The 14,927-nt window shown below is 46.0% G+C and overlaps 1 protein-coding gene across 4 annotated transcripts in view; it reads right to left on the reverse strand.

Annotated features, from left to right (window-relative positions):
• The window catches only part of LOC111238941 (calcium/calmodulin-dependent protein kinase kinase 2-like), a 23,549-nt gene extending 8,841 nt beyond the window's left edge, over positions 1–14,708 (reverse strand). Inside the window, exons 1-10 of one of the 4 annotated variants that reach the window (XM_022768671.1) lie at positions 14,626–14,708; positions 8,569–8,867; positions 7,663–8,004; positions 6,133–6,180; positions 5,154–5,207; positions 3,908–3,959; positions 3,600–3,733; positions 2,950–2,986; positions 2,726–2,747; positions 2,520–2,608 (exon numbers count right to left, since the gene is read on the reverse strand). In XM_022768671.1, the coding sequence (XP_022624392.1) occupies positions 2,520–2,608; positions 2,726–2,747; positions 2,950–2,986; positions 3,600–3,733; positions 3,908–3,959; positions 5,154–5,207; positions 6,133–6,180; positions 7,663–8,004; positions 8,569–8,802 (1,012 nt within the window). In that variant the 5' untranslated portion in view covers positions 8,803–8,867; positions 14,626–14,708. The other 3 variants (XM_022768670.1, XM_022768673.1, XM_022768672.1) reach the window with 3 other exon arrangements.
• Between the last annotated feature and the right edge of the window lie 219 nt (positions 14,709–14,927).

Here is a 14,927-nt window from a genome sequence, read left to right on the forward strand (position 1 = left end):
ATAGAGAGATGTAGACACCCTGGGTTCCAAACAATTTGGGGTGGACTTTTTGACCAAAAAATTTTTCGTAGCAGCATAGCGGGTGGAGGCCTCGAGAGACATTTTAACGAGGCATCCCTTCGCGAAAGGGAGCGACTTAGAAGCCTGGGGCTGACATATGTTACTGCAGCGTGAACGAGCCGTAAGTCGTAAACACCAAATTGTGGGACTTTCAAACAAATTTTTGGAAATTATTAAAACACAGAATTTAACCGCGTGTGCGCCGGCAGCATATATGAGAGACGCTGCCAGTGGTGCGGAGGGCACAGCTGTCGGGAAGGGCGGCGCCTACAGACCAAATGGGCGGCCACGCGGCGGCGTCGCCCTGGCCGCCCCCCGCCGCCCCCCAGCCCCGCGGCAATCAGGCCATTGTGCCCAGCGAGCAGAGCTAGACCTCACCGGCGGGCACGCCGGCGTCGCGCCCGCCGGCCTCGGCACCCGGGCAGCAGGAGAATTGTTGCGCCCAGCAAGCAGAGCTAGCCGCCCAGCGGCCCGCTGGCGCCCCCTCCCCCCGGCACAGGCATTGCGCCCAGCCGAGTCCGTAGACACCAAACTTGTGGACTTTGGACAAACTTTTCCGTCGTGACATTCACACTAGTCTTAATGGTGTGGCACCTCAGCATATGAGAGATGACCCATGGCCGGCCCGCGCAGCGCCCCCCCCCCCCAGCACAGGCAATTGCGCTCCCAGCAAAGGCAGAGTCTTAGCCGCCCTGGTGGCCCGCCGGCGATCCCCCCTCCCGGCACAGGGGCATTATGGCGCCCAGGCAAGCAGAGCTAGCCGCCAGTGGCCGTGCCGGCCCCCCTCCCCCCTGGCACATGGCATTGCGCCCAGACAGCAAAGCTAGGCGTCCCAGCGGCCCAGGCATTGCGCCCAGCAAGCAGAGCTAGCCGCCGGCGGCCCACCGGCGCCCCCTCCCCTCCCGGCACAGGCAATTGCGGCCCAGCAAGCCAGAGCTAGCCGCCCGGCAGCCCGGCATTGCGCCCAGCAAGCAGAGCTAGCCGCCCGCGGCCCGCCCGGCCACCCCCCTCCCCCGGCACAGGCATTGCGCCCAGCAAGCAGAGCTAGCCGCCCGGCAGCCCGGCATTGCGCCCAGCAAGCAGAGCTAGCCACCCGGCGGCCCGCCGGCGCCCCCCCCTCCCCGGCACAGGCATTGCGCCCAGCAAGCAGAGCTAGGGCGCCCAGCGGCCCGGCATTGCGCCCAGCAAGCAGAGCTATGCCGCCCGGCGGCCCGCCGGCGCCCCCCCCCCAGCACAGCCATTGCGCCCAGCAAGCAGAGCTAGCCGCCCGGCCTGCCCAGCATGCGCCAGCAAGCAAGAGCTAGCCGCCCGGTGCGCCCAGCATTGCGCCCAAGCAAGCAGAGCTAGCCGCCGGCGGCGGCCCAAGCACGGCGCCCCCTCCCTCCCCGTACGGCATGCGCCAGCAAGCAGAGCTAGGCGCCCAGCGGCCGGCATTGCGCCCAGCAAGCAGAGCTAGCCGCCCGGCGGCCCGCCGGCAGCGCCCCGCCCCCACGCAACAGTCCCATTCGCCCAGCAGAAGCAGAGCTAGCCGGCCCGCGTGGCCCGGCATTGCGCCCAGCAAGCAGAGCTAGCCGCCCGCGGCCCGCCGGCGCCCCCCCCCCCGGCACAGCGCATTGCGCCCAGCAAGCAGAAGCTGGCGCCAGCGGCCCCGGCATTGGCGCAAGCAAAGCAGAGCTAGCCCGCCCGGCGGCCCGCCGGGCCGCCCCCCTCCCCCCCAGCACAGCCATTGGCCAGACCAAGCAGAGCTAGCGCGGCGGCCCGCCGGTGCCCCATCCCTCCCGCCACAGCAGCATTGCGCCCAGCAAGCAGAGCTGCGGCCGGACGGCCCGCGCCCCCGGCCCTAGCCCCCGGCACTAGGCATTGCGCCAGGCAAGCAGAGCTTAGCGCGCCCAGCGGCGGCATTGCGCCCAGCAAGCAGAGCTAGCCGCGCTGGCCCGGCATTGCCGCCAGCAAGCAGAGCTAGCCACGCCGGCGGCCCGCCGGCGCCCCCCCCCCTCCGGCACAGCCATTGCGCCCAGCAAGCAGAGCTAGGCGCCCAGCGGGCCCGGCATTGCGCCCAGCAAGCAGAGCTAGCCGCCCAGCGGAGCCCGGCATTCACCCAGCAGAACAGAGCTAGCCGCCCGCGGCCCGCCGGCGCCCCCCCCCCGGCACAGAGCAATTGCGCCCTGCTAGCAGAGCTAGCCGCCCGGCGGCCCGCCGGCGCCCCCCCCTCCCCCGGCACAGGCATTGCGCCCAGCAAGCAGAGCTAGCCGCCCAGCGGCCCGGCATTGCGCCCAGCAAGCAGAGCTAGCCGCCCGGCTATCACAAAAAGATCCATCACAAAAAGAGAAAACAAATCATCAAAGAGAAAGACAATCCCAATCACACCGTTCTTAGCAATATATACAATAATATAATAACAATAATACAATGCAGTCGCAGGCTGAGGGGAGGAACAGCGGCAGGTTTGGAAGACTCACAATACTCGATTCCCCTGAGCAGATCCTGGAAGTAAAAACGTGCCTGGTCCTCACTGAAAGGTTTATCTGTCGGCACCTCCATCACAGCCCTGAATACATAAACATATTAACACACACATACACACACACTCAATTAGCAATCATAACTAATGAGATTGAGCTCATTCCAGTGTCACAATCATTACCATAAAAGAGGCTTATCTTACCCTTGCTTGACCAGCTCAAACACTGTCACAGAAACACAGATGAGGTTAGTGATGAAAGCGTTTCATTTACCAAGACACAAACAAACTAAAAACATCTTTTAATACGACTTTCAAATGACCTCCTTTTATACTTGCTTCATGCATGACTGTAGGACTGAATGTGTGTGTACATGTGTGTGTGTGTGTGTGTTGTCCTGAAGGCTGGCAGACTGGCCACAACGTACCCATGTACAGATGGTCCTCGCTGGGGTCATCCAAAACCTGGTGCCAAATCACAGGGAAAATGAGTGTAAACACACACACACACACACATACACACAGAGATCACCTTTTGTATGTGGAAAAAATGAAATATAATTGTTTTTTCTGTGTCAGTGTTACACACAGCCATGTTACAGTGTACTGCAGATTTGTTGCATTTGAGGTCTCAAAACATTGAGGTTTGCAGTCATTCCACACACATATTAGAATGAGTTTACTGCTCCATTGTAATTTGAAATAATCCCTCATAGATATTGTTGTTTTGACTTTTATCTTTCCTTTTTTCTGTGGCACTTTCCTGAGGCTTCTTTCCAAAATGTTCTATTAGTGAGTTGGCAGCAAATCTTTGTTGCTCTTTGGAGAGAAGAGATGCAATCAAAAGCCTATTTGTATACTTAGCTTTATCTTGAGCAGGCCTAATTGTTTTGTCACTCAAATGCCATGTCCTGATTTTTTAAAATCTAAATCTACAGTCATGCCTGCACCTGTTCTCCCTGAAATAAAATCAACTACGGTTCAGAAAACATTTGATTTTTGAAAATGATACATAAAACATGTTCAGGAACATTGCTGACCACAACTAAATTAAAATGTTTATTTTGACAGCACTCACTTCCACTAGTTTTACTACATTGGAATGGTCCAGCTTTTTCAGGATGGCAATCTCTTGATATACCCGCTCCAGGGGTCCTTTAGGATGAGGTGGACCCTCAGGAGCTGCTTTGGCTCCACGAGGGGGAGGTCTCCCTGATGAAGAAGAGAGACAATGTGGGTGAACACAGATGACAGGTGAGGGAAGGTGGAAAGGCAATGACAGGCCGGATTTCAGTACTGGTATGCAGTGTTCATGCTCCACTGTAGCATTATAAAGAGACTGTGCTCTCTGCTGTGTTAACCATCTGCCCCTGGCTCCAGACTTACGTGGGAAACCTGCCTGCCTCATCAGCCTCTTCTTGGACAACACCTTCATCGCCTACAGGAGAGAAGGGGAGATGGATTTGGATGGGGGAGGGGGGGTAAGAGAAATGGGTAGAAGGGGCGAGAGAGCCCAGTGGGCAAGAGATCCAGAGAAAGGATGAACAGAAAGATAGACAAAAAAGAAGAGCAAGATACAGTGGAGTGAGGCGATGCATATCTGACAGTGCACCCACTCACACACCTACAGATGAATATCCCAGGGCCTATAAATTTCTCCCTTCACCATCTGTGACTAACACTGACCAGCGTCATCAGGACAAAAGATTATAAAAGCTAGACTTCTTGTGTGAAAGGATGCAAGTAATGTACATGACTTAAACAAATATCAACATAACGCACTAATTATAATGTTTAGCAGTAAAATAATTTGAGACAGTATGTACTTGGAGACAATCCTGCGATTTACAGCTATTTAAATAAAGCTGATTTGATGTCTGATTTTAAAATTAAGACATTAAACAAGTAAAATTTTGCCACGTTTTCTGATTGACCATATAAAAAACAAAAGGACATATACATCACATGAACAAGCAGGGCTTTCAGGGCTACAAAAAACAGCATTTGCTCCACACTGCTTTGTGTGTGAAATATTTTATTTTAGTGATTATAGTATATCATTCATAATAATAAATGATCTGACCCTGACCATTTCTTGAACAGTTAACCTAACTGATAACCTTCACGGCATGGTGTTGAACTGAGAGCACAGTGTGACACAGCTACATTGATCAAGCAGGATATTTTCCCTGCTCGGGGCGAATAGACTGTTTTTTTAATAGCCTCTATGCCCTCGGTTATTATGGCAATGATATAATCACTGAGTGAGACATGTGGGCTTTGTCACTTGGGAGGAATATTAAAATAATCCCCATGTCATTGTCTGTCAATATCGCGCAGCTTAATGAGAACTGCAGCAATAATCATGAGCAGAAAACAGAAAAGCTTGAGCTGATTTTTTATTACAATACAGCACAGCGAGGCACAATTAACTGGAGACATTTTCAAATGCGGAGGTTTCACATAAAATCACACCAGTAAATGTGACGAGGGGGTTTGATTATTATGAGGTTTGCCTGTGTGTGTGAGAGAGACAAGTGATAAGGAATGAGAGAGAAGTGAGAGAAACAGAGACAGTGTTAATAGTTGGGAAGAGATCACATCTGTATTTGTGTGTGCGTGAAGAACTCACATAGTACGTGTTGTCGTCCTCATTGTAAGCCAGCTTGACAACACCATAGGAGCCCTGGTCCAGGAGTAAGTAAAAAAGAAGAGAAGCCAATGAAGTGAGATTGAGCAGCTGTTAATTCTTCATGTGAAAAAAAAGAAAAAAAAAAGAAATCACACTATGTGCAAAGCAAACGTTCGACATATATACAAATAAACACAGGAACAAATACACAAACGCACACACAGGAGGGAAGTGAGTGGGCTGACAGTGTACACTGAAAGAGTACCAGCTGCTTCAAAGTGTGAACAGAGAAATTCAAATCATCTCTCCCTCTTTCATTTTTGATTTCAGGCTAATTAAGGAAACAGGATCTGGTTTGAGCTATCAGCCCCCCCCCCACCCCCCCACCCCTGCCCACACACAGGAAATTCATAAAACTAGGCCCAATTAGTAGCCTGTGTGCACAAATTCATGCACAAAAACAAACAGAGGGAGAGAGAGGAGGGGTGGGGGAAGCAGGATCAGTTCCTGCTGGGGGAGCAGATTGGAGAAGCAGCATAGAGCTCATCCTACAGTCCCAGAGATGGCCTGATAACAGGAGCCTCTCCAACAGTCCTGAAAGGCTCTAATTGTCTCCAATGAAAACGAAACCACACACATTAACATGCCTACCTACATGCAGAAAACCCACAATCTAAAACATGCCTACAACTACACACTCCCACTCACTTACACACACACACTCGTATCCACTAAGCCTCACACAACCCTTAGAGAGTGCTATTTATACCAGCCTCTCATCCATCTTCCAACTCTCCCATGGCCTGGTAGTTTACACAGAGTTTGGGAAATGAGGACAGCCGGGAGAGAGGATATCAGAGACTGTTACTGCATGTCCTTGATGATGTGTGCTACTTGACAGACATGCAGTAGGCGGAAGGGAGAGGAAAATGGAAGAGTCAGTGAAAGGGAGCAATCAGTGAGTCGTCTCTGATGGTACCTTTCCAATCTCATCTTTCAGCTTATACTGGTTGAGTTGAACACAGTCCTTGAAGAGAGGGATAAAAGAGAAAAGAGAGAAGGAGAAAATCGTTTCTTTTCAAATGAAATCACGTCACATTTTAGCTGCTCGATACCCTAAATGTATGTACATCATGAGTGTTCTGCTTTTCCTAAGAACGCTGCATGAAATCTGGTTCATTAAATTTCCCTTCAATTATTTTTTCTTTTTCCATCTTCAGCTCGTAAGTGCATTCTTCTCAAGCGTTCCCAAGGGTGCTCGATGTCTCCCAACTCAAGCACATCAGTATGACTGCAATCACTACCCCTGTTCAATCTGTCATTCTCTAAGATTCATCTTAAGTGAAACCTCTACCTTGACAAATCCAGATTTGCAGTTAATCAGAGAGCAACTCAGCAAAGGTAAACATGGATAAATCCCAAATAAAGACTGGCACTTTACCTCTAATCCTATCTGCTAATCTTGCAGTGTGTCTGGGATTCTAGAGGTAGGATGGCTGTGGTGGTTTTGTACTATATTTTGTAGTGATTAGAGGGGACTAGGCAGTCTACTACAGGTGAATTGGCAGTGTTGATACAAAACAATAAGTAATGTGGCCACAATGCTGAGAACAAACAGAACCCAGCCTGCAGAGAATAATTCATACCAACTAGGGATGTAGTGACTGAACCAGCTCCTCATTTAAAGTTCCGTTCTAAATGTCATTTATTTGATTGTTGGTCTCTAGACTAGATGACTAAAAGACTTAAGTGCCAAGAACGATGTTAAGATGATGTGAATACAGAATTCAGAGAATTACAGCATTACACGGCACATACCTTACAATAATGTCAGTGAAAGGAGTCTCCACTATAAGAGGATATTTGAAAGTATTTCACCTAATTACACCTTTATGAGCATTTGTCACACTTACAATATGTGATTCTGTGTATCACAATTCTACCTACAATACATGACATCTACCGGTTTGTGCATCTACGCATGACAGGGATCACAGCTACAGTATACTGTAAAACCTTACCTTCACATCCACAAAGTTCAGTCTTTACCAGTGTGCTGCTGCTTTTAAGACAAATGCACATGTAGTTCTGCTTACTTTCAGACAAGTGCGATAAACTTATATTTTGATAAACTAACAGATGTTCAAGAGGAGCCTGGCTCTGTGTGAACATAAGTTAGTTTGTTTGTTCATGCGTAATGCTTTATGCAATGCACAGTCCTTAAGGGAATATACAGGTCAGATGGTGCAGAGATCATAAATTATATAATCACTATTATTATTACACTAGATGTAACAACATATTAGCTAATTTTTAGGGATTTCTTGATCACAGACAAACTGACTTGGTTCTACAGAGTGTAAATATTAAAGGAAACTACCGGCATCAATATGGCAAACAGTAATTATAGCATTATTATGTGTTAGCAGTATCGATTTTGCTACAACACATTGCAAACAGTAAAATCAACTCTTCAGAGGCCTTTAAAAAAAACGTGTTTGCCTCATACCTGAAGGTCTGTGATAGAAACACTGTGGGACTCCACAGTGGGTCGGCGGGGCAAGCGTGGAGAGGAGTGGGGTGATGTGATGGGTGAGTAGGGTAACGATGGGTAAATATAGCGCCCGTTGAGTCCTGGAGAGCTGCAGGGTGATGTTGCACTTTGTGAGCGCTCCTGCAGAGATAGTTTCCTGTCTGACAGGTTTAATCTTCCCCTTTGCTCTTGGCTTTCTGGTAGCAGAGCCTCTGATCGGCCAACTGTGTGGGACAGCAGGTCGCAGGAAGGAGTCCGGAAAGTTGTCGCCACAGAAGAAGCTGGCTCGGGCGTCTCAGAACTGTCCATTTCTTCTACCTGAGATGTGATACATTTAAATTATTTTATTTCCCTTGTTACACATTTATGTACTGTATGTCATTCCTTCCATGTAATGATATTATATGAAGGTCAATATACAACAATGTAGTTTGTTCTTATTTTCCAGCTGACATTTTACATTTCAGTTAAAGGCAATAGTTTAAAAATAGTTTTTTACCTCCCTCCTTTTTCTATATTTTCAAGATTGACAACATAATAGCAACACCTGTACAACAGCACAATAATACAATCAAATATGAAAGTCAGGCAATAAAATACCTTTGTGAAATGTATAAATAAAAAATTCTGTTAAGATTGTGTCCAATATTGATTCATGCTGTTAATATCATGCTTAAGTGACAACACTTTCTTCCTACATGGTCTCAAAATCATAACCACAAAGTGTTCACTTAATAAATCTGAAGTGGGGTCTGGAAAAAATAGCACTATGGGCATGTATCATCGTGTTTCAAGTAATCCTTTCATTCAGCAGAAACCCAAATGTCCAACTAGGTTACATCTCTGGGAGATATAGTGTTACCTGGGTGTGTTTCATCTTACCTCCTCCTCCTCCCCAGCCTCTCCAGGTGGCCTGCTGGGTTCGTACTCCGTGACTACAATGAGGGACTCCATGGGGTCCGGGGAGGGTGTCTCAGAGTGGGTGTTCAAAGGTGGAGCAGGACAGCTGCACAGCAGGTCAGGAAGGGGTTGTGAGGGCTGCGCTGAGGGTGCATGACTGCCGCAGGAGGCTGGTGGCTCAGCGGAGGGCCAGGGGGTTACGTGACAAGGAAACATGGTGCCTTTTCAAAAAGACTGACAACCACTGCTCCATCAGACGGGAACTGCAGGCAGAATGGTTCCTAAGACACAACAAGAGAAATTGCAGAATAAGAAAACACATATAGGGAACAATTGCTGGCCTTTTAGACATCTGCTCTATTAACAAGTGAAGACCTTAGGGAGTACAAAGTACTGGGACGGAGCAAATTGAACAATGGACAGAAAAAGTACTTCCTGATTTATCTGCACAGTGTCCTCTTTAGATGGCTACCCTAAAAAAAAGACTCTTAAAACTCCATAAAATTAACAGTAATATTACAACCGCCTGCCTCCTCCACCAGCCGCTTGTCTCTTGGCCAACAACTGTAACCTTCATTACTGACAAGGTCAAGCCCATCATCTGTATCTCCTCCTCTTCACTTACTACATCTCCCACTGAGGAAGATCTCTCTAAACTTCATCTCTACAGCTGTACAAATACTATCCTGGACCCTATTCCAGATTAGTTGATCTGTTGGATATAATTGATACAGTGAACCACCAAAGTCCTCCGCCCACCCTATCTGAACTAGGGAACAGTGCCACTTTGGTTTGAGTTCTACCTTGCAAGGCGCCGTTCAAAGTGTCACAGCAATTAGAAGAGTCCAAGCTTCAATTCCTTTCCACTCGGGTACCACAAGGATCTGTGCTTGGTCCCTTGCTCTTATCTGTATACACCACCTACCTTTGGTTTGATTATCTGCTCACATAGTTTCTCTTACCATATCAGCTCTGTCCTTCCCACCAGACAGCTATACTGTCTTAGCACAGATCTCCACCTGCCACACTGATATCTCAGTTGGATGATGAAACGCCACCTTCACCTCAATCTCCCTAAGATTTAACTCCTGGTGATCCAAGTCAGTCCTTCTGTTCAGCACAACATCAGTATCCAGCTCTGCCTTGCTCTGACCAGCAAAGTCTATCAGATTGATGGCCAACTACATTTCAGTAAGAATGTTGCATCCGTCAGTTGGTCATATTGATGTTGGTCAGATCTTATCTAACTTGATTGTGCTGCTCATCTCTTTCTACAGGCACTGGTCATCTCACACCTTAACTACGGTAACACTCCTTTGGCAGGGCTGCCAGAATGCACCGAAAAACTAAAACACGGAGGTACAACTGGTCTTCCATAAGCCAAAAACAGCTCATGTCACTCCACTTTTTATTAATATCTCCACTGGCTCCCTGTTCCTACTCACATTAAGCTCAAGTCACTATCGCTTGCCTATAGAGTGGCCACTAGCAGAGCACCCATCTGCCTGAGCTCCCTCACTGAGGATCAAGAGCCTTCTCGTTTACTGCAATCAGCCAATGAATAGCAATTCAGCAAAGCAGGGAATCTCTATCCTAACTCCTCTCCTCTGTGGTCCCTTGGTGAGGGAACAAGTTACCTCACCCAATTTGCACAGCCGAATCTTTCTGTCTTCAAAAATCCCCTGAAGATCTTCCTCTTCTGAGAGTGCCAACTCCCAATTCTTCCACCAAGTGCCCATCCAAATAACATGCTCTTTCTACCTCCCTCCCTCTCTGACTATCTCTCTGTCAAAAAAAAAAAAATACTATTTACTCTGCACATATTTTACTTCATGTACCTGCAATCTTGTGTCACCATTGTCAGGTGTAATTTAGGTCTCAGCATTGTGGCACTTATTCTCCCATTCTACCCAAGACCAAATTTAATCAATACCAACATCCTGCTTTAGTTCAACACATAAACACACAACAATTTTGCAACCCAAAATTGCACTTCACTGAGGCAGGCTTTAACAAATAGTATATATATTATGCATGTATGAAGAACCAATAGGCCTACTGATAAACAACAACTTGCTCTATCTACATATACTCCCTGTATTATTTCAATCTCTGTTGTAGAACTGTGGCCTTGTAGGAGGTGACTTAAAGCAACTGTGAAGTGGATTAACAGAAAACAGAGGGTAACTGTATCTTTTTACACAGGAATAATTTAGGGGTGGCATAAATCCTGTGACAAAGTATGACAAAATTTACATGTACATCTAACGTTTAATTACCTTTGCACACAGCTGCAGCACAGTGTTTCACTAGCCAGCATGAACCAAGTTGTGGGTGTAATGAAAGGGTGTGGGAAAAACAATCAGAGATGCTGTGCACTAGCTCTGAAACATAAGTAGGTACGGATCTTTCCATATGAAGCATCTGTGGAGTCTGGACTTTTTCCACACATTCTGTTAAGTGCTAATTAATGCATGCAAACACATCTAATATCGCTAAGTTCAGCTCTAAGTGGACTGATGTGATGCATCTCTAAAAGCAATGGTTCAGTCTGCTTTTGATGTCAGTTATACAACATGGTTAAATATTATCTACACAGCATCTAACCAAAACCTTTTTTGCATAATTTCAAGAGGGCCATTTCCATCTCCAAGTCCACTCGGCTTATTATCTGCTCATTATCTGTGAGAGGAATGGAGAGAGGAGGAAAGTGGGCAGGAAGAGAGAGAAAGAGAGGAAGAAAGAAAGAGAGAAAGAGACAGACACATTTCCTTGATTTTCGTCATGGTTCTGACAAGATTGCGGCAGTGTCAGTGTGTGGGAGCTGAGTAAATCTCACAGACGCAGGAAAACAAAGGGAAAGCCATAAGAAAAACAAGACAGTGGGAACTACAGCCAAGTTCAGAATGAGGACCGTGTGTGGGAAGAGACACCCACTCCAGGTGGCCTTCTCTACCTCCATTGCCAGCCCATATATAGTGATGTAACCTAACAAAAAAGAACGAATCACCACACATTCACAGAATGACTGATATCAAACATAACTGTCTTACGGACACAAACCCACTTCCTGGTCTTCTTGGCTGACTAGTCTCTTTAATCCCTTTCATACATACTGTAAAACCAGCATTATGAATGTTAGAAACAACATTTGCCAGCTGCCCAATCTTTTCGACTTTTCTTACAATTCACAGTATTCATTGTAAAGGCTGTGCATTAAGAGGGTTGCTTATCGCTGGCATGGACCAAATATGCTCCTCCTCAAGGTCTATGTAACATTTCTGACATTTCTGACGTCTGAGTTTCTTCAAAGCAGACACCCTTGCGGTCTTTACTGTCCACCTAAATTGATCAGTTTCATACAGCTGAAAAAAGAAGCCCTTGAAATCTAGTTACACTTTTAACACATAGAATCACTGCCACCAAAGCAACACAGTGTACCCAGATAAGTGGACTTAACCTCAGTGGAACACAGAAAAAAATAGAGACATGACCCTGGATGAGACTTGCAATTCACCAGCTACAGTAGGCTTTTTATATCCACAGAAGAGAGGCAACTTACCAAGCTTGACCTACTTTGATCTCAGATAAGGCATATATCAAGGCCTGCTTCCATTCACATGAAGAGGTTCTTGTGCAGCTTCTGCGTTGGTGATGGTACAAAGTCATTACATTATGTCACTAATCGCAAGGCACACTACTGTACATCATTGCAAATCTCATTTTCCTCCCAGCAGGGTTTGGACAGTGGTTCATTTTGTCTTTGGCGTTGTAATGTTAGCAATCACTTTCTGGCCAGCAAGATTTGCAGCAGCATGAGAAATCAGATGACTGCCAGCTGAGTTGGTCTCTGTTGATGATTCGGTGTGAAGAGTCGTTATTTGGAAAATGAATTTCTGAAACTACAAACTGCAGTTAGCGCCGCTCTCATTACAATCCATAACCTTGTAGCTGAGAAAGCTACTTTGATATAACTTTGACAAAAGTAACTCACAGGTCATTTTTTAAGAATCTGTGTTAGTTATGTCATCCACCTCTCACACAGACTGGACACAAAGTAGTACAACACCCAAGCTCTCAGAAAAACACTTGAAATATCAAATCCCTCCTTGCTAGGATTAGCTTCACAAGCACAAAAGATAAAAAAGCTCCCGACCGAAGTTCACCGAAACAGTGTAGTCTCCAATGTCTCTGAAGTTCCTAGACAAAGAGACTGTATCATGGATAGATGAAGTGCAGGCTAAAGCCCCAAACTTCCCTGATCCCTGGTGATCACAGCAGCTCGATGAGGAACAGGCAGTCAGATTTGAGTCTCGTGAAACATCAACAGATGCTGCCTAGCTCCAGATGCTGTGCTGCGCCTCTTATGATAACAAAAGTCACATGATCTGACCTTCACTATCTGGGCAGGAGGGGAGGGGGAGAGAGGACTTATCAGAGCTTGCGGGGGTCCAAGCCATGTACAGCATTAATAACAACACAGACACGGTCCTACAGACATACAAGTACAACACAGGGCCATCTGGAGCAGAGGAGGATCCCCAGCTTCATTAAAAGATCAACAGGGCAACCCTGTCAGCGATCTGCGGAGCCGTGCAAGAGATAAGCTCCTGTAAATGGAGGGATGAGCGTTGTCGACTAACTTAACCACAGTGTTAACACACAATCACAGCTGAATATTACTAAGAATCTGAACAATTTGATTGGTAGGCATGATATTTAGTCCCAAAATACACCAAAGTTTGGCATTGATAACAAATTTTGCTTGAACGATTTCTGAATGATTATTGATAATCAAAATAGTTTTGTTGACCAATCAATTAACTGTTATATACAAGTCAACTCAACAATTTCTTTTTCATAATATCTAAACTGTAATGCTTCTTTTGTGCCATTCATTATATTTTAGTATATCTCAATTAGTTTCCATTTAATCTTTTCAGAAACAGAGTAATGAAGCTGAATTTGTCTACTGAGACCATTTGGGAAAAAATACAGTCCACTTGATGGCCAGCAAAAACAGAAAAGGGGCATTTCATGGATGTTATCAAGTTATTGTGCTTTTATGATGTGGGCATACATTTTAATCAGGAATTTTACAAGTCAGTTTTTAAGCTCCTGTCATAACATAACTTTTAACTTGGATCTGAATACATTTTAAAAGCCGAAAATACTGGAAAAATTGTTACTTTAAAACAAATTACAATGGGGTGCCTACAGACCGGTAGTGGACATGTTAAGGCGAGTTAATGACTCTTAAAAAGCGATTCATTATAATAACAATGAAAATAAAATCTTTTCTATTGCAGTCCACGGCAGTATTACTTTGAGCATGGATATTAAACGTTAACGCAATCAAACCATTAGACTAATTTTCTTACATTAACTCTGCAATTTCAGAAATACAAATGACTCTACGTGATATACTGTTATGTGTAATTGACATAACAAGGTTTAGCTTTACTACTGCAGTAATGGCTAACTCACACTCACAACACTACAGCGAACAAGCGTCCGTGTTCTCAACGATTATCTCAAATTAAGAAGGAAAAAACGACTGATACCATCGTCTGAGGTCCCACCAAGCTAACTTAGCTCTTAAAGCCAAGCAGCTCAGCTAACGTTAGCAGCTGCCTCATCTGTCAAGATACAGATGTTGTTGGGCAGGAGTCAGTGATGCTAGTGAGACTGTGAGAAACGTCCATAGTACACCCGATGACAAAGCTACATAAGACAACAAAACCCCAACACTTACTGTAAAAAAAATAAAAAAATAAAATAAAACCATACCTTAACGTGTGTCTTAGGCCATCAAGTCACAATTATGAGGTACCTTCTCCTTTTTGGCTGCGGTGTGAGCAGCGACGGCTAGCTAGCTGTTTGAGGAGCAGAGACTGTAGCAGACTGATAACCGTTGTAGTGATGGACCAATCCAGCTGAGCACACAGGTCCCGTGCTTCACATGGAGGAAGTGTTGACAAAACGGGCGATGTGATAATATAATAGTTTCAACATATACATATATATATATACACTCACACTTAGGAAAATCCTACACCCACGGAGGAACTGTACTCTTCCTTTAGTTCTCCTTTTCGTTTGACTGACGACCTCTTTGTAAAACACTTCGTGGTTCTTCTTAGGTATTTCTGCTACAAACACTTTGTAGCCGACTGGCTCCCCCCTGTGGTGTATTGGAGAGTTGCACTCTGAACTTAGCAGCCTCGTGATGCATTGATAGTTTTTCTGTTTAAGGCCTAGTTGGCATTTTGTTGAGGAATCAAAATACATTACATAGTACTGCATACATAACCAGGTGGTATCATTAACACGTGCAATAA

The sequence above is a fragment of the Seriola dumerili genome, unplaced genomic scaffold (assembly GCF_002260705.1).
Source record: "Seriola dumerili isolate Sdu_G_001 unplaced genomic scaffold, Sdu_1.0 BDQW01001815.1, whole genome shotgun sequence".
Taxonomy (NCBI): Eukaryota; Metazoa; Chordata; class Actinopteri; order Carangiformes; family Carangidae; genus Seriola; species Seriola dumerili.